At 36.1% G+C, this 18816-nt stretch overlaps 1 protein-coding gene across 1 annotated transcript in view; it reads right to left on the reverse strand.

The window, feature by feature from the left end:
- Positions 1 to 6052: 6052 nt before the first annotated feature.
- Positions 6053 to 18816, reverse strand: part of IL7 (interleukin 7) — a 54200-nt gene continuing 41436 nt past the window's right edge. Inside the window, exons 5-7 of the mRNA XM_036736710.1 lie at positions 11023 to 11097; positions 10528 to 10575; positions 6053 to 6940 (exon numbers count right to left, since the gene is read on the reverse strand). Coding sequence (XP_036592605.1) covers positions 6818 to 6940; positions 10528 to 10575; positions 11023 to 11097 — 246 coding nt within the window. The 3' untranslated portion in view covers positions 6053 to 6817. The remainder of the gene's footprint in view (positions 6941 to 10527; positions 10576 to 11022; positions 11098 to 18816) is intronic.

An 18816-nucleotide genomic window follows, 5' to 3' on the forward strand; every position in this document is an offset into this window, starting at 1 on the left:
CTAATCAATGACAAGTTAAATAGTGCTTTCGAGGGATGGGTAGCAGCATTAGATAATTACATATTAGCATATGCTACCAATTAAGGTGGACTAATGTGAATACAGACACAGTGTCCTGAAGACCACAGAAGATCGAAGAGAATGTGAAACATCTCATCAGAAAAACAAATGATCTGGAAAACAGATGGAGGAGAAATAATATAAGACTACCTGAAAATTACAATAAAAAAGAATCTTGATATAATATTAAAAGAAATTATCAAGGAAAATTGCCCTGAAGTTTTAGAACAAAAAGTCAAAGCAGAAATAGAAAAAAATCCACCTAGATCACTACCTGAAAGAGATCCCAGGAGGAAAACTTACAGGAATGTTACAGCCAAATTTCAAAGCTCCCCATTTAAGGAGAAAATATTGCAAGCAATAAGAAGGAAACAATTTAAATATCACACAGCTACAATAAAGATTACACAAGACCTAGCAGCTTCTACTTTGAAGGACATAGGTCTTGGAATACTATATTTTGCAGAGCAAAAGAGCTGGGGTTATGACCAAATGTAACTTACTTGGCAAAGTTAAGTATATAACCCTGTATGGAAAAAAGGGACATTTAAAGAAGTGAAAGACTTTCAGGTACTTGTGACAAAAAACAAAACTTAAGAGAAAATCTGATATAAAACATCCAGGAGCAATATAAGGTAAACATTAAAGACCAATTGTAAGGGACTAAATATGGTCAAATTGTTAATTCTTATATGTGAAAATATCAGCACTTTTATGACTATCATCATTATTTGGGTAGTTTGAAAGAAAGGCTTGGGCTGAGCTGAGTATGATGGGGTGCTTCTAAAAAAGCTGTGCAGGGAGAATAAAAAAGGACTAATTATCTCTTACAAATGAGGCATAAAAGGAAAAACTGACAGAAGAAGCTAGTAGAGAGGAGGGCAGGTAGTGCTTGAACCTTACCCTCATTGGGAATGGGTTAAAGAGGAAACAACATATATATCTAGAAGGGTATAAAAGTCTTCTAAATTCAGAAAGAAATAAGACAGCAAGGGGATGGAGTGGGGAGAGGATAAGGGAGGGATTCTTGGAGGTGTGGATAGTTTAAAGAGTACGAGGGCAAGGTAGTGCATAGAAGTAAAGCAGAAGATTGAGGAAGGGAATAGGGAAAGAAGGATGGTGAAGAGAAACAGGAAGGGGGAAAATAGACAACAAGTAAATAGCTTAGAATGTGAAAGGGATGAATTTACCCATAAAATGGAAACTGATAACAGATTAAAAAGTTGAATTCAACAATATGTTGCCTTCAGGAAATTCTATAAAAATGAGACAGATATACAGAAAGATAAAATAAAGGTCAGGAGTAGAATTTATTACATAAAAAAAGCAGAGGTAGTAGTCATGATCTCAGGCAAATTTAAAGCTAAAATAGATTTAATCAAAAAAGAAAAACAGGGAAACTACAGTATGTGTCATCAATGTTATTTAATATTGCTTTAGACCATTTAAAATAACCAGACAGTATAAAATGCTTGAGAATATACCTGCCAAAACAGACACAGGAACCATATGAACATAAACATAAAACTCTAAATAATGGAAGTAATAGTTATTGTTCATGGGTAGGTAAAGCCAATATAATTTTTAAAATTCCAATTTTACCTAATCTATTGATTTAATGCCATCCCAATTAACTTACTAAAAAATTATCTTACTGAGTCAGACAACATAGTAACAGAGTTCATTTGAAAGAACAAAAGATCAGGAACTTCAAAAAAACCGGGGAAAAAAGATGTAAAGGAAACAGATTCAGTAGTATCAAACCTTAAACTGTATTATTAGGTGAAAGCATTGTTGAAGTATAAAATGGATAATTTTGATTGTTTTAAATTAGAATTTCTCTTGCTATCAGTAAAACCTATGCCGCCAAGAACAGAAGGAATGCAGAAAATTTGGAAAAACTTTCATAGACAATCTCTCAGATAGGATGTGGTTGGGTTAGAATATTGCTCTGGTGTAGGAAATAAGCTGGTTGATCTAGAAAAACATGGCAAGACTTAGACTTATGAAGGAAGATACTGTTACCTTCAGAGAAACAGATGAGAGGAGGAAATAAGCATAGCAAGGTCTTATATATATATATGTGTGTGTGAATGCGTGCATATGTGTATGTTTAAAATGTCTATGTAAATGTATGTATGTGTATATATATATGTATATATATATACACACACATGTGTGTATAATACATACATATAATTCGCTTTTAATTGTAGCCTTCTTTAAGGTGGGATGGGGATGAGGGGAAAAATAAAGTAAAAAAGTACACAGCAGAGAACAAAAGAAAAACTACAAGGAAACAAAGAAAATCCAGGCAACTTTGAAAACAATGTGTAGTATTTATTATATAGGCTTTCTTGAAATAAAAATTTGTTTTATAATGAACCCTCTCATGTTTTACAGTGTACATGGCAATGCTTTTTTCTTTTCTCATTTTGTATTTAAAATACATTTTAAAAGTTTACAAAATAAAACAAATCAACAAACCTTTTCAAATAACATATAAACCATCCAATCAATATATTGGTCCACAATTATAATTATACTCAACAAACTGACCAAAGTGAAGTCAAGTGGACTTGCAATATTATGCCATTATTAATTCAAGAAGCAATTCTCTAACAATTACGAAGGTAACAATGAAACAAATATGCAAATAGCAGTAATGACAGTATTTCATTTGCAATCTGAGAGGCAATTATATCGCATTTAATGTCAATATTGTCATCACAGAATTCAGACTTTCACACATAAATTCAACGTAAGAATGCAGCCACTGAATGCAATGAGAGGAAATTACAGATTAGAGAATTATCAACCAATATGATAAATAAAAATAAAAAAGATCAAAGCAAAATAAAAAGACAATTTTTTTCAGGATGAGCTTTTTTTTTTTAAAAAAAAATTCTTTTTTTAACATTTTCTTTTTTAAATTTTGAGTTTCAGATTCTCTCCCACCCCTCCCCCAGCCATTGAGAAGGCAAACAATATATCAATTATACATGTGAAATCATGCTGAACATATCAAAAGAAAATTTTAAAAATGAGAAAATTATACTTCAGTTTGCAATCAGAGTTCAGTTCTCTCTCTGGAGATGTACATTTTTTTCATCATGAGTGAACTTTCACTTCTAATAGTGGTGGCACACTTCTGGCTAAAAGCCACTTTTCTGGGTTTAGCATCCTTTCTCCCTAGCCCTGCCCTCTGAATTGTGATTCTCTTACTCAATGACCTTGCCCCTGCTGTAATGGGCATGTTTTTTTTAACTTGTTCAGGATGAAAAAATGGGAAAAGAGAAACCTGCCTGAAGGCCCATCAGGTATGCCAGGTATATCCAGCATCAAATAATTTGCCTCATTTTGTGTCCAGATTAAGATTAACTTTTACTTTTCTGCTTTGAGGAAACTACATTAGTATGTATTGATATAAACCATGATTCTCGAGGACCAAAGATGAAGCATGTCCCCCAACTCCTGTGAGAGAGGTGATGGATTTAAAATGTAAAATATGATTTTGGGGCCATTTTTGGACACATCCAATGTGGAAATTTGCTTTGCTGGACTAGGCATATTCATTATGAAGCTTTTTTTTTTGCTTTCATTCTTCCCCAACTTTCCTTCCTTCCTGAAGAAATCTTCATAAGACGATCTTATTTCCCAATACTTTGATTCAATTACAAAACACACATATAGTCATTTTAACCACCTGCACAACAGTCCACAGAACATTAAATGTAAAAGAATAATAGCAGGATATCAACCTATCCCAGGACCATTTCTATCTGAACACTGCAGAACTAAGATGAGAAGAAAGTGATAATAGTAACAATAATGTTAAGAGTTGACATTTAAATTTACTTTAAATTTTGCAAAGTGCTTTATATACATTATTTCATTTATCTATTAGGTATCCAATTTTTAATAATTTACATTGTCTTTGACTTTATCTTAAAGTGAAACTGTATTTAATCTGCTTTGTATAAGCAATTATTATAATTTACAACAACGGAACAGTGATCTCATAAATGCAGGTACTTCCTCCACTGGTGTAGATTGTAACCAGCAGTGCCTTTCATCCTATGCTTAATTACTGTCATGCTACTTTACAGGTTGCCCATAGGAGGTCAGCCCAGTGGATTAGAAACCTTCCCCTAGATTTTAAAATGTTCCAGCTGGCTACTAGTTACCTCTGGTGCTCACTATACAACAACTTTCTTTTGCATCCACACATGTCCTTAATAGTGTAATTCATGTCACTTCTTACACAAAGTGCATCCTAGGTGATACTCTGAAGGTGCCACACATCCTTCTATTGTGCTTTGGGTTACCTGACATTTTGATTCTTATGAAATCATGGTTTGACATGAGTCATACCCCTATGGCATTATCAGGATGTTAAAAACATGGAGTTATGTAGCAAGACCAATTTGCAATGACTGAAAATGCTGCAGAAATCTCCAGATGCAACCCAGTCTTCTCTCTTCCTCCTTTTCAATTCAGTTCAAGTTATCAACAACCATATATGCTTACAGTGTGCCAGGTTCTGTACTTAGTTATGGAAATACAAATACAAGAAGAAAGACAGTGCCTGCCCTCAAAAAGCTTAAATTCTAATGGGGGAAGATAACACATACAAGGAAGCTGGTGGGGAGGTGTGTGGGGAGAAAAGAGATAAATGTAAGGAGTATGAGATGGACAGAAATGAACGCATGGTTAGCATGGACATCCTCCTTAAAATGGAGTTTCTGAGAGGAATCATACAATCAGAGGGAGACGCTTCAGGAGCAGAGGGTACTTCTAGTATGTGAAGTCCAAGGGTGAAGTGAACTTCCAGGGTGAAAAGGTTTCTGTGGTATGGTAGAGAAAGGCCAGATAGTCAAGAATACAGTCTGAAGAGTATTAAAACTCATATTTCAATTCAACAAATATTCAGTCTACTGCCAGGCACTGTAGGGGGGAGTACAGAAAGAAATATGACAAAACATTTGACATTTATGTTGATCCACTATCAAACAATACAAACTATTACACCAAATGGTAAATGAAATGTAATAAAATACAAATACAGAATGCAACTTTAAGTGTTAGGAGAGGATCATAGTGATCAAAAATATCATCGAGGAGGCAGAGCTTGAGACAGATCTGTTGAAGTCAAGAGGAAGAAGTTGCAGGGAGAACATTCAAGACGGTAGGAAAAGCATGACCAAAAGCATAACAGTAAGGATAAGAAATAGGAAGAGACATTTAGAGATGGAGCAAACCTCAGAAATCATCTAATTGCAGCCCCTTAATTTGACTGATGAAGACACAGAAGTCCAAAGACATTAAATGATTTTGCCCAGGGAACATAGGTAGCAAATAGTGGTGTTGAAATTTGAACTTGGGGTGTTCTGACTTCACATCCATTCATCTTTCCACAACATCACAATGTCTGGTTGAGTTGCATGCCCTGTTGTTTTGCCATTATGTGATGTAATGCCATAAAGAGACAAACCTGATTAGAGTGGAAGGGTACAGACTGGGGAGTGGTGGAAGATAAGGCTAGATTGATTTTATTTCCTCTCTTATAAGTACAAATGCCAATTACAGAAAATAAAATAAATCATCATACCATATTATTGCATATGCCTTTTATTAAGAAAGAAGTAATATTATTCAAAGCAATAAAGTTATAAGAATCTATCAAAATATATATACAAATATATGTAGTCAAAATTAAATATGTACATATCATTAATAAAATGAAAACATATATTATTCTCTGAAAAAATACTCATCATATCAAGGTTACTTAAATTTTGCTATGTACATAAAGGTCAAAATTAATTTTTCACTAAGGTGAAAACTATTCTGACAGCTTGTACTCCTCACTGTCCTAACACTGTCTTACTTTTACCAATCTGGATACATTGCATCTCTCCTACAAGACAGGGACTGCATTTGGTTTTTGCCTTTTCATCCCTGATTGCTTGAGTAGAAGAGGCCCTGCCTTTTCATCCCTGATTGCTTGAGTAGAAGAGGCCCTCAGGAAATGCTTTTTCAATTGAATTGAATGGAGACTCCAACATTTCATTTTCAAGTTGTTCTCTCTTCGCTGACAATTTCTGCTTCATGGAGCTCTTTGGTTTGTGGCTCATGTGCATCAATGCTCCCTTTTAAGAAAAGTAAGCACCCTCCTATTCTCTTGGGCATTTGTTAGTGTCCCACTGTCAGATGTGAAGCATGTCTTGTAGCCCTGAAGATGCCCCTTTCCCCACTCAATACAGCATAATGGAAGCTAGAGTCATTGAATTGTTTAGTGAAAGAAATGAAATGTTAATTGGGAATCCTGCTGTACTTTTTTATATTGCACAAAATATATTATTATACTAGTTCATTGTCTGAAGTTTTCAGCGGAGCAGTAAAAAAGAAAAATCCTTACAAGTTATTGCAACAGAGGAAACAGGGGGTTGGGTATTTTGTTTTTTTGGCACATGTAACCTGTTCCAGAAAAAAGGCAGGCGCATGCACGTCCAAGTAGTTATCAAGTAGCTTTTGTTGTGAATTGTCATCTTCTGTTTCGTTGGTTTTCTTCTGTCTACTGGTGCCTGCAGTGGAATTGGGTAGAATTCAAGGTCACTTGCTCACGGTGCCATGGTGCCAGCATAAATACAGTAGCTTCTGCCATGGAGACAGATAACTGTGAGCAGATAAAACACTTGGAGAATGCAAATGAAAGTTGATCAAATTGTGGGGCTTCCATACCATTACAGTTGTTTCAGTGCCCGTTGGCATTCACGTTTAAAATTTTCCTCCAGCAATTCCTAACATCAGATATCAATTTTTGTATTAAGCATAAACATTTATTCTGTTTTCTTGATTCCTTGGAAGATTTTTCTCCCTATAACGACAAATAAAAACTTCTATAGCTGTCATCTTCACATGCAACACAAGTTATTTGTTGTCGTTCAGTCATTTCAGTCATGTCTGACTCTGTGACCTCATTTTGGTGATTTCTTGGCAAAGATACTGAAGTGGTTTGCCATTTCCTACTCTAGCCCATCTTATAGATAAGGAAACTGAGGCAAACAGCATTAAGTAACTTGCTCAGGTTAACAGAAGTAATAAGTCTCTGAGGCCACGTTTGAACTCAAGAAAATGAATCTTCCTGGCACAATGCACCATCTAGCTGTCTGTGATTAAATATTTTTTCCTCTCCTCAAATTATCATGTGAAGGCAGCTAGGTCATGCAGTTGGGAGTCAGAAAGACCTGAATGCCAATCCTACTTCAGGTATGTAACAGCTGTGTGACCCTGCGTAAGTCACTAAACCTCTCTCAGCCTCACTCTGTCACTTGTAAAATGGGGATTATAAGCGCTTACTTCCCAGGGTTACTGTGAGGGTCAAAGGAGGTTACATACAGAAAGAGCTGCTGGGTAAAACTTAAGGTACTCCAGAAATGCTAGCTATTATTTTTGTCTTTATATATCTAGTAATAAGCTTGCATTTGTGTAGCACTTTAGGTTTTCAAAGACATAAGAAGGAAAAGCAATAGGAACAGGGACTAGCACTGCGATGTCCCTGATACAGGCAAAACTCAGGGGAGGAAACTCCCTTTGGTTTGCAACTTAAAAGTCATTTATACCTATGCAGATATAGCAACACATACATGTATACACATATATGCACAAATATATGTATAGATGGTTACAGGTAGGCACATATATATATGTGTGGGTGAATGCATATACTCAGGGACAATATGTATGTATGTATGTATGTATGTATGTATGTATGTATTGTGACCACTATGTAGAACAGGTACACAGGTAATCAGTCCGACCATGGTACCAGTGAAAAACTGCTCATTTCCAGGAAAAGTTACACTAAGTACAGAGAAGTTAATTTCTGAGAGAACAGCCAGCAGGTTACACAAAAGTACCACTTTAAAGTTTAGGTATGTATAAATTCCATATATATCTATAGATATATAGATATATCTATATATCTATGTATATATATAATATATATGTATGTATGTATACACACATACACATATTTATGTGTCTGTGTGTGTACATATACACACATACACACATATGTATATGTAGACACACAGAGACACGCTTATCCTAAATAAAGGCTGAATAGCTGAGAATGGTCATGGAGGAGGGAGGATTCTTGGAAGATGGTGGAGTAGGTCAGAAAACTTCAGGCTCTCCAAGTTTCCTCCACAAAAAAACGACAACATCTCAAAGTGAATGTAGAGCAGCAGAAATAAACAGAAGTCATGGCAAGGCAGCAGTCCTAAGACAACATAAAACCCCAGGAAAGACTGAACCTCCAGGGATGGAGGCTTGGCCTGTATAAAGTGCAAACACCTCCAGGGAATCAATAAATAAGCCCTGGGGCAGCTGGGTTGGGAGGCAGCCTCAGCAACTTTCATCTCATGAATAGTGTTGGGGTTGGAAGGCTGATGAGGAGAAGACTGAAGGACCTTCCATTGTCAAGGGACACCAAGCACAGCTGTGCTGACTATTCAGGGTCTAGGCTGCTACGGGGGAGAAGGAACTAGCACACACCTGGACAGTGGGGTGGCAGAGGGGCAGGGACCCTGCTGGCTGTGGGCACTTACAGGAGGGCAGAGACCCTGGTTTTGGTTCCAAGGCAAAGTTGCAGCCTCTGGAGGGACCACAGGGAGCAAGAGCTTTTGCAGGACAGTGTGGCTAGAGGCCCTAGCTTTATGGGTGGAGAGGAGTGCCCAAGGATGGGGCCCCAGAGAGAGCCCAGAAAATAACAGTAAGAAGGACCCGAGGCCTGGGGCATTGTTCCCCACACGTTGGGAAGAGAACCTGAATATCAATAATAAGCTGCTAAAAATAAAATAAAAAAAAAATAAAATAAAATAAAAATGAATAAGCCAATGAGAAAGAACCCAACCAGAGAGTGCTACCATGAACTTTCATAGACAACCTCTGAGATAGGATATGACTGGGATGGAATACTGCTGTGATATAAGAAATAATGAGCTGGCTGATTTGGAAGAATTATGAAAAGACTTGGACCTATGAAAGAAAATACTATCTACCTCTAGAGAAAGAACTGACATCAAAATATGCATAGGATGGTCTTACATATATGTATACATGAATATATATGCATATACATATATGTATGTGTATGATTATAGATGTGTATGTAGATATATATATATATACACACACACACACACATATATCTATATAAATAAAATATATTTGTCTTTAATTGTAGCCTTCTCTAGGGCAGGGGGTTGGGGGAGAAAGGAGGGAGGAAAAAAAAGAAAATAAAAAGTACACAGCAGAGAACAATAGAAAACCTAGAAGGAAGCATAGAAAAGCTGGGCTTCTTTGAAAAACATATTACATATGTTTTTGTGAAATGGAAGGTTATTGCCTTATATTGAATCCTCTCTTATATTCAACTGTGTAGATGGAAATGTTCTTCACCACCCCCCATATTATATTTAAGTTTAAAATGAATAAAAAAAATTTTTTAAATGGTCATGGATGAACTGCACAGGGTTGAAAGCTGCCACTAAAGGGGCGGAAGGGAGGGCCCCATGAGAGCCCTGCACGGACAGAAGCAGGAAAAATCACGGATCCAGATTTCTGTGGAAGGAGCAAAACAGGCAGGGGGACAGAAGACAAGTTCTACATTGGATCTACAGGAGGCTCCAGGTTGGCAGACAAAAAGCCTGAATACCATTGTAGGCCATGGTCATTCATGCTTTGTACAAGTCAGATTTGAGGAAGGAAAGCATGACTATTTTATGACCAATTACCACGTTAGGAAAAGTTCTCAAAGATAAATATGGAGTAGGAATTTCTATGTTCTTTGTAATGAGGACGCCTGAGCTAAGTCAGCTATGCTATATAAACATCATTGCTATCACTTTTTTTTCTATGACACCAAAGATGAATGTTAAAAACATAAAAATCAATGAGAAAGAAATTTCTCCTGTATTTTTTGGAACATGTTCTTTTCTTTTGTCTTCCTCCCAAGTTCTCTTTGTAATTTAAAAGCATAACCAGTCTGAGAAAGGTTGCTAAGCCCCAGTCAGAAACTTGAAAGCAGTGATTTTGACATGTAAAATGTGGCATGTTCTCTGTGGGTTAGAGATATCATAGGGGCACTTTGGGGATGATTGCTCCCACCCAGGGTGAATCCTGAAGGGTGTAAAGATTCTTCAGGTAGGCAGACTGTTTCAAACAGGCTGTTGTGGGAGCACCCTTGCTCTCTTAATCTCTGGCTCAGTTTTTAAAATTTTAAGTTTGAAAATAATGCAGTTCAAAAAGGGCTCCTCTTAATGAGGCAGGGTTCTCATTCCTTATATAAAATCATATATAATTCTTTGTAAATTATATACAGAAAAACAAAGTTAAAAGAAACACAGGTATGGGTTTCTTTTGAGAAATTAGGATGAAAATAAGGATATTAACTCTTACCAGGATCCTAAAGCAGGGTCCTCCTGTCCTTTTCCCTGTTCCGTTCACCTAGGGAAGAAAAATATGTCATGGTCAAGATATGATGCAGGTCACAAAAAAAATTGTATGACAGAAACTGAAAAAGAATGCAATTCAAAAAGTGCCCCTTTAATGAGGATGGTTTTTCAGCTCATAAATAAAATCACAAGGAATATTTTATGAATTATATACAGAAGAACAGAATTGGGGTGAAACATTGACATGGATTACTCTCCACAGGGAGTATGATACAAGGCAAGAGCAATGGATTTGAAGTTAGAGGACCAAGGTGCAAATCCCATTTCTGTCATTAATGACCTACGTGACCTTGGGGAGGTCATCTGAATTCTATGGTCCTCTGTTTCCTCATCCAAAGAATGGGGTGGGGGAGAAGGGTTAGACTATATGGTCTGTGAGGGCTTAAATTTATAATCTTAGGAAGGAGGCCGAATGAAAAAAGAGAAGATGAATTCTTACTGAACTCTTGGTAGGAGAGACTTCACTAGTAGAATGGATTCTTCCTGTCTTTCTTTCTACTTTTTTTTCTTTCTCCTAAAAACAAAACCAAACCAAACCAAAATGTGCCATAGTTAAGATACTGATCATCAAACTTTGACTTTTTTTGTTGCTCTTTCTCTGATAAGAATGGCATCTCATATTAGTTTAGTTCATAGTCCTGGTGACAAAATGTTAACTTAAGTGGCTTCTCATCACCTTTAGGATCAAATACAAAAGCCCTGTTTGGCATTCAAAGCCCTTCATAACCTAGCCCCTTCCCTCCTTTCCAGTCTTCTTACACCTTCCTCTCCAACATAAACTTTTTGATTCCACAACACTGGCCTCCTTGCTGTTCCATGAATAAGATGCTCCATCTCTTGGCTCCCAGCATTCTCCCTGGCTGTCCTCCATTCCTGGAATGCTCTCCCTCCTCCCCCTAGACTACTGACCTGCCTGAGCTTCTTTTTAAGTCCCAACTAAAATCCCACCTTCTACAAGAAGCCCTCCATCAGCCCTTTTTAATTTCAGTGTCTTCCCTTCCCTGGCTCCTCTTAATTCCAGTGCCCTCCTTCTTTATTTCCTATTTATCTTGTATGTAGTTTTCTTTGAACATATTTGTTTGTATATTGTCTCTATCCATTAGATTGTAAGCTCCTTCAAGTCAGGGACTGTCTTTTGCCTCTTTTTGTATCCCCACTGCTTAGCACAATGCCTGGAACACAGGAGACTCTTAATAAGTGTTGACTGATTAATGCTGGAACAGGCCAGCGAAGAGGAGCAGGAAAAAGAGGAACTTAGTCCCTGGGCTATTTTCTGTAGGCTATTTCCCTGGGCATTCCAGTATTATTTAATGACAGTAATCAATGAATTATTTCTTGATCCCTCATGATGTGCCCAGCGCCATGACAGGTGAAATAAGTACTTCCTATGAGTTACAGGGAAGAATTATAAGATGAGATCTCTGGGTTGCAAATCAGTTGGAGTTCAGTTAGAGAGGCAACTCTGAGTCACATAAAATAAGAAAACAATTCCAGAATGGATTCTGAGGAACCAACACCCTTCCAGCTAAACTGTTACCTAAATTTTATTTTTATTTTTTTGTGGTTTTTTGGAAACGTGACTTACTTTTCTATTACATGTTCTTGGACTTTTTAATTATTATATAGAGATGGCTATGGTTTTGTGGATTTATTTTGTGTCCTGCCACTTCACTGAAGCAATTGCTTCAGTGACTTTATTTGCTGACTTTTGGAGTTTTCTAAGTAAACTATCATGTCATTTGTAAATATAAACAATTTTTTCATGCCTTTGCCATACTTTTAATTTTTTCTCTTCTTTAATACTATTGCTAGCATTTCTAGAATTATGTGAAATAACAGTAGGAGAGGGAGATCCTTGCTTTACATCTCTATTTTTAGGAAAGCTTTTTAGCATTTCTCCATTGCACATAATATTAGCTTTTTGTTTTAAATATATACTTTTTATTGTATTGAAATTGACCATTCTATGCCTTTTTTTAATTGCATGAATGAGTGTTGTGTTTTGTTGAAGATTCTTCCCCCCTGCATCTATGGATATAATCATAAGGTTTATGGTATTTTGGCTTCAATAAAGTTAGTTATGTCAATTATTTTCCTAATATGAATCAAATTCACATCTCTGGAATATATCCACTTTGGTCACAGGAATACTTTTTTTCCTCCTTTGGCTATATTGCTAATATATGCTGTTGAAAAAATTTATACCAATATTCATTAGTGATATTGGCTTTTAGTTTTCCTTGCTTTATCCTTACCAAGTTTAGGTATAAAGGTATTTGTCAATCAATCAATAAACATTTATAAGATGCCACCTCTGTGCTAGGAACTGGGGATATAAACACAAAAAATAAGAAAGAAACATTTATAGCAATCAAGGAGCAATCAATTCTATAACAGGAGATAAACTAATATGCTTTACAGAATAAGTATTTTCTGACTTTAAAAAACAGCTTTGTAGGTTTTTTTTATTTTTCCATTTGTGTAGAATAGGTGTTAGTTACTCTTAAAATTTTTGATAGGACTTATTATACGTTAATGCATCTGGACCAGAGGACTTCCCCTCCTCCACCTCGGTAGTTCATTTATGATTTCTTCAGTTTTATTTTATGTGAGTAGTTTAAGATCTTTATTTCATGTTCTGTAAATTTGGATATTTTATATTTCTATAGGTAAGCTTCCATTTATTTTACATTTTTGGCTTTGGACCATATAACTGTGCACTGTTGATTCTGATCATTTTTTTTCTTTCTTCTCTGCTGTGACGTAACCTTGTTTTTCACTTTGGTAATGTGATTTTTTTTCCATTTTTATTCTTATAGAGTTTGCAAAAAAGTTTATTAATTCTGTTAGTCTTTTCAGAGAACCATCTTTAAGTTTCGTCATTTCTACCATCATTTGTTTTCCATTTGATTTATCTAGTTTTCAAAATTTCCAATTTTGTGCTTACTTTGAGTTTATTTTTTATATATTTTAAGTTGCATACTCTATTTGTTCTTTTTATTCCTATTAATTTATGTTCCCAAAGATATACTTTTTTCTTCTAAGAACTTCACTTTCATCTCAGAAATTTTGGTGGATTTTCTTACTATTACCATTTTTTTACATAGCCATTATGAATTTCTCTGATCCATTCTTTGATTCACTCATTATGCCGGATGTCTTTATTAGATCTCCACTTAGGTCTCTATCTTTTGTTTGTATTCTTTGTATTAATTACTATTTTGTCGCATTATTTTCCAAGTATTTGATGAATATTTCTCATTTTAACATTTATTTGGAATTTCTCTTTATCCGTATTCTCTTTTCAGTCATTAATTTGTTACTTTTTAAAAATTACACTACTTTGATGCTAATTTATTCCCAATAGAGCTCCCCTATTCCTGTTACCTGTCCTATCCCAAGTTCCTTGAACAGGCTTAAATTGTTAACTTCTTTTTTTCACTTATTTCCCTATCTTTTGACCATTTTCAATCAGCATCTAGTTTAAAATGTCTTGGCTTCTTCTCTCCTCTAATCTCTTGAGATTTTTGTTTTTACAACAGTTTTCTTTTAATTTGGACATTTTAAATTATGCTTAGATTTGTAGAATACATTATTTTTGGGTGCAGTTTGAATTCCTTTGCTTTTTGGAATAAACTACTTCATTCTCTCTGATTTCTTGTGACTACCAAATAATTATAGGTTATTCAAACTAATGTGAAGTTTTTTTTTGTTTTGCATTTGAAGGTTTTTCTCTTGGCTACATGTACAATTTATTTGTTGTTAGAATTATGAAATTTAACTACTATATGTCTTAGTATTTTTCTAGGTAACAATCTGTGAATTAAATTATTTAGTACTTTGTTGTTTATAATAAAAGATGTCTGAACAGTTTTATTTTGTTATTTCCTGAACTATAGCAGTTTTTTAAATATCACGTTATGTTATTCTGGGAGATACGTGATCCCCAAGTTAATCCTGTTCATGCTGTCTTAAAGGTTAGTTTCTTTGCATTGTAAAGTCGTATTCCTTAAACTTGTTGCCTTTTGCTTCTCTTCCATTTCATTCACTTTTTCTATTTTCATTTTTCATTCACTTTTCTATTTTTGTGTTCCGAATCTGTTATTTTCTCTCAAACAGAATCTACATTGGTGACAATTTCCACCATGTAGTCAATGTTTATTCTGTCTTTGTAGTTTTGAATTCGGCATTGAGAAGGCTGATTCTCAACTTGATTTCAATCCTAATTTTTTTCAGTGTTCTCTCTGAAATTCCTTGCTCTTGTTTCATGGTCTCTGGGGAATCCTCAGGATTCTTACTTTCTTTGGTTTTACTTTGTAATATACTTGTTCAATGTGTGCTGGACTTTCTTTTTTCATTTTTACTTAGCTTCTCTGTTGGTTTATCTCACTGTGAGCTAGATTTTTACTGAGGCATTCTCCTTTAGCCCTTTTAGTTTTTCAGGCCTTCCCTTTTATTCCTAGTGACCTATGTTTTTTCTCATTCTGTGACCCTTCCATATCTTCCATTATTGCACATGTATCAAAGATGGGTATTTTCAGCCTCCCCACTTTAGGAATTATGGGGGTCCGCTTAGTTCTTTTTCTAGAGTAACTTCTCTGTGAGGAGGACTGAACCTAGGTGAATTTCTACTTCCCTTTTCCTTTCCCTCAGGCAAAGAATCTCTTTTCCCTCTTAATTTGGCTGTCTACCATGCTTCATGCTATCTATGTCTTCCTCTTCTATTCTAGGTGCTTTTTCTTTCTTTCCACGGTCTTTACTGACTCAGTATCTGATGCCTGTACTGGGAGGAGGTGAAGTTTTAGTTGAGTCTTCTCAAGGTGTGACCCTGATGCATAAGCCTAGGATGTAGCTCATGCTGGCTATGCCTGTATCATGAAGAGCTGGAAGATGATAACTCTTAAAGGGTGCTCTAAGTATTTAAGATCTCTGAGATTATTGTCAAGGTTTTAAAGAAAAATTATTTAGAATTTCTAGCTTCTTTCCTTGTAGATTCAGCTTCAGTTACTCTGTATCTTAAGCATGATTTCTTTTTCTATTTGATTGTGGGGATGTTTGGGGAAAACAGCTACTCAGCCGTCTTGCTGATCACTTGATTTTTTAATGACATCCTGCATTTGTTACAAAGCTTTTGCTTTTAGTGGGCATAAATGTTGCTTCTTAAATACAAAATCACAGAATTACAATTACTGAATTTAAGACTTGGAAGGGATCTCAGCTGCCTTTTAGTCTAATCCATATCTAAATGGAATCTCAAGTATAATATACCCCAAAAGTAGTCAACTGACCTCTCCTGAACATCTCCAAGAAGGAACTTATCATCAGAGCTGTCATTAGCAACACATCACTGTATCTTATTACTCTTTCTCTCCAATTAGAACAAGGTAGAGGCTAGAGCTATATCTGGTAAGAATTTAATGTGAACTACACCGTATCAAGTAAGGGAAGGTACAGGATCATCTCTATGAAAAAAATTAAAAGCACTGGAAGTTTTTGTCTTTGGTGCTTTCTTTTTTTGTTCCCCCAGTCCACTAGCACCTCTTAGTACCCTCTTTTTTCATGCTCCATGAAAAGAAGCCTCTTCTGTTGCTCTTTGGCTATAAATATTTTTGGGCTCTTACCCCATCATTTGCCCCTGGCTATAAAACTCAAATTATGTTCATGCTAGGTACTAAATTATATTATTATATTGATCTAAAAACGGCTACTTTTTTGTATGCTGTTATACTGGCCAAGCATCCTTTTATGACTGTGTGCTTTATTTGTTTCTTATGTTAAAGACTTGAACTGATATGTTGCTAGGGAAAAAAAGGTGTTGTCCTTTCAGCTTCTTAGGAAGCCCTAAAATCAACTTCTCTTGAGGCAATAATTTAGCTTTCCTCCTAAGGCACTGAACGGGAGACAGTGACTGGTAAGTTCATCTGTCCTCCAGATACTGAGAATAAGGAGAGGGAAGATGCTGGAGTCCTTTGGCTTGTAGTGTAGCATCCCTGCTGCTGCTCTTGATTGCTTTGGGTTTCTGGACCCAAAGATTTCTAAGCATGTGATTTCAGGAATAAGTGGTGCTGCAGGAATGGAGAAAGGCAAATACTGTACTGACTCCCTAAAAAGGGAACAATATAGCATCTATACATACCAGTGTATTGTTAATGCAATGGGAAGTTCTTTCCCATCTATTAATAGGCCCATGTGACCTGCCTGGGCCTCAGTCACATGAGTCTGAGCCTGTGGTGGGAGGAGCTTGCTGAAGGGTGGGGCAGGAAGGGGTGGAACAAGAAGTAAGACAGAGCAGTCACAGCTGGGAAGGAGAGAGCAATCAGAGGAGCTAGCGCAAGTGAGAGGGAGTGATTTTGCTTAAGGGAGTAGTTTTGTGTGGAGACCTGACAGAGGGAAGGCTTGGGGATGGTGGTGCCCCCTGTGTTGATAATGTGCATAGATTTCTTTGTTGCCATGATGGATTTGGCTCTCTGGTGTTGGGATTTGGCTTTCTGGTGTTGGCATAAATTTTTTGGTTTCACCTTCAACGAAGAGAGTCTGTCATATCTTGCAACTCAAACCTGGGAATTTGCTTACATGTTCATAACATTTGCTGTGGGTCCTGAATTGGGGATATAACCAGTGAGCATGAGTTTGATTCCTGGCAAAATTCTAAGAAATATTATTAAAAAGATGATTAGTGCACACCTAGAAAAATAAACGGTGATTACAGAGAGGCAGCACGGCTTCCTCAAGAACAGGTTGTTCTAAACTCACTTATTGTCTTTTTTTAAAAGGTTATTAGAAAGTTTACCTGTATTTTAGCAAATAAGAAGTTTCTCAAGCTATGCTTGTGGATAAGATGAAGGGGTGTGGGCTAGATGTTGGATTCACAACTGGCTAAATGGTCAGGTCCAAGCAAAAGTCATTCAGGGCTCAATGACAACTTGGAAAGGAGTTTCTAACGGAGTGCCTTAGGCACTTCATGGTCCTATGGTCCTATGATGTTTAAAATGTCTGTCAACAATTTGCATAAATACAAAGATGATCTACCTGTTAACTTTCAGATAATACAAAGCTAGGATTGACAGGGAACAATAATGACGGAATTAGGATCTGGAAAAAATGACAAGTTTTAACAATAGTTAAGATCAAATAAGATGAAACTGAATTGAGATGAATATAAAGGCTAAAGTTTGGATTAAAAAATCTTCAAGGTGCAGATATGTGTCTGGTTAAAAGTTCATATGTAAAAGATCTGGAGGTTTTAGTGGCTAGCAATCTCCTTTTAAGTCAATAACACGATATGATAAAACCTAATTCAACCTTCGAATAGATTAAGAGAGGTGGAATCACCAGAAATAATTCAAAGGTGATAGTTCGACTGTTCTCTAGCCTTATTAAATAATATCTGCAGTTCTGTTCCTTACAGAGAAACAAGCACTGGCTTTGGAGTAACAGGACCTGGCTTCAAATGACAATTTATATAGTTTTAAGTAAGTCATTTAACCTCCCTTAGCCTAGTCTCAGCAAGTAGGGAGAGACAGCTTGCAAGAGACAGGTAGGATGCCTGCCTCAGATAAATGACTCTTAGCTTTGTCAACCGAGCTTTCCAGATAGACTGCCTCCCTGTTAAGACTATATATGTGGCTGATCACTGTCCTGAAGCTGCAGTATGTCTGACTGGTGGTTATCTTAGTCAGGGCCAGCACCATGGGTATTGTCATTAGAAATTGACAATTTTTTGGATAGCAGTAAAACTTCTGGCTCTAAGATGTATTCTAAAGTAATTTTATAACAAAGAGAAATAATTCTCCTGAGGAAGGAAAACAGGAGTTTTTCATCAGAGAATCAATGTGGATGCATAGAAAATTTACCAATCAAATAGATTTTCAAAAAGATACACACAGAACATAAACTGAGGTTTGTCAAGAAATTCTAAGCTTTTTTTTCTTTTTTAAAACCTATATTGAAGAAAAGAATTGACTCAGAAAAGGGCTGGGTCTTCTTGAGGTGAAGGAACTAATAACTGACAACAGAGAGAAGATAGAAGCTACTCCATTATTGATTTCTTTCTATTTTCTGTGCTAAGGAAAATGACCTTTGCATTAAAAAGACAGAAGAAAATGGTTTATTGAGAGTTGATGCCCCAAATAAGTAAAAAGATGGATAACAAGAGAGAACTTATTTTCCCTTGATGGATTCAAATCATGACTTCACAGGCCTATATCCTGGCATAGAATGAACTACATCCTTG

The sequence above is a fragment of the Trichosurus vulpecula genome, chromosome 1, assembly GCF_011100635.1.
Source record: "Trichosurus vulpecula isolate mTriVul1 chromosome 1, mTriVul1.pri, whole genome shotgun sequence".
Classification (NCBI taxonomy): Eukaryota; Metazoa; Chordata; class Mammalia; order Diprotodontia; family Phalangeridae; genus Trichosurus; species Trichosurus vulpecula.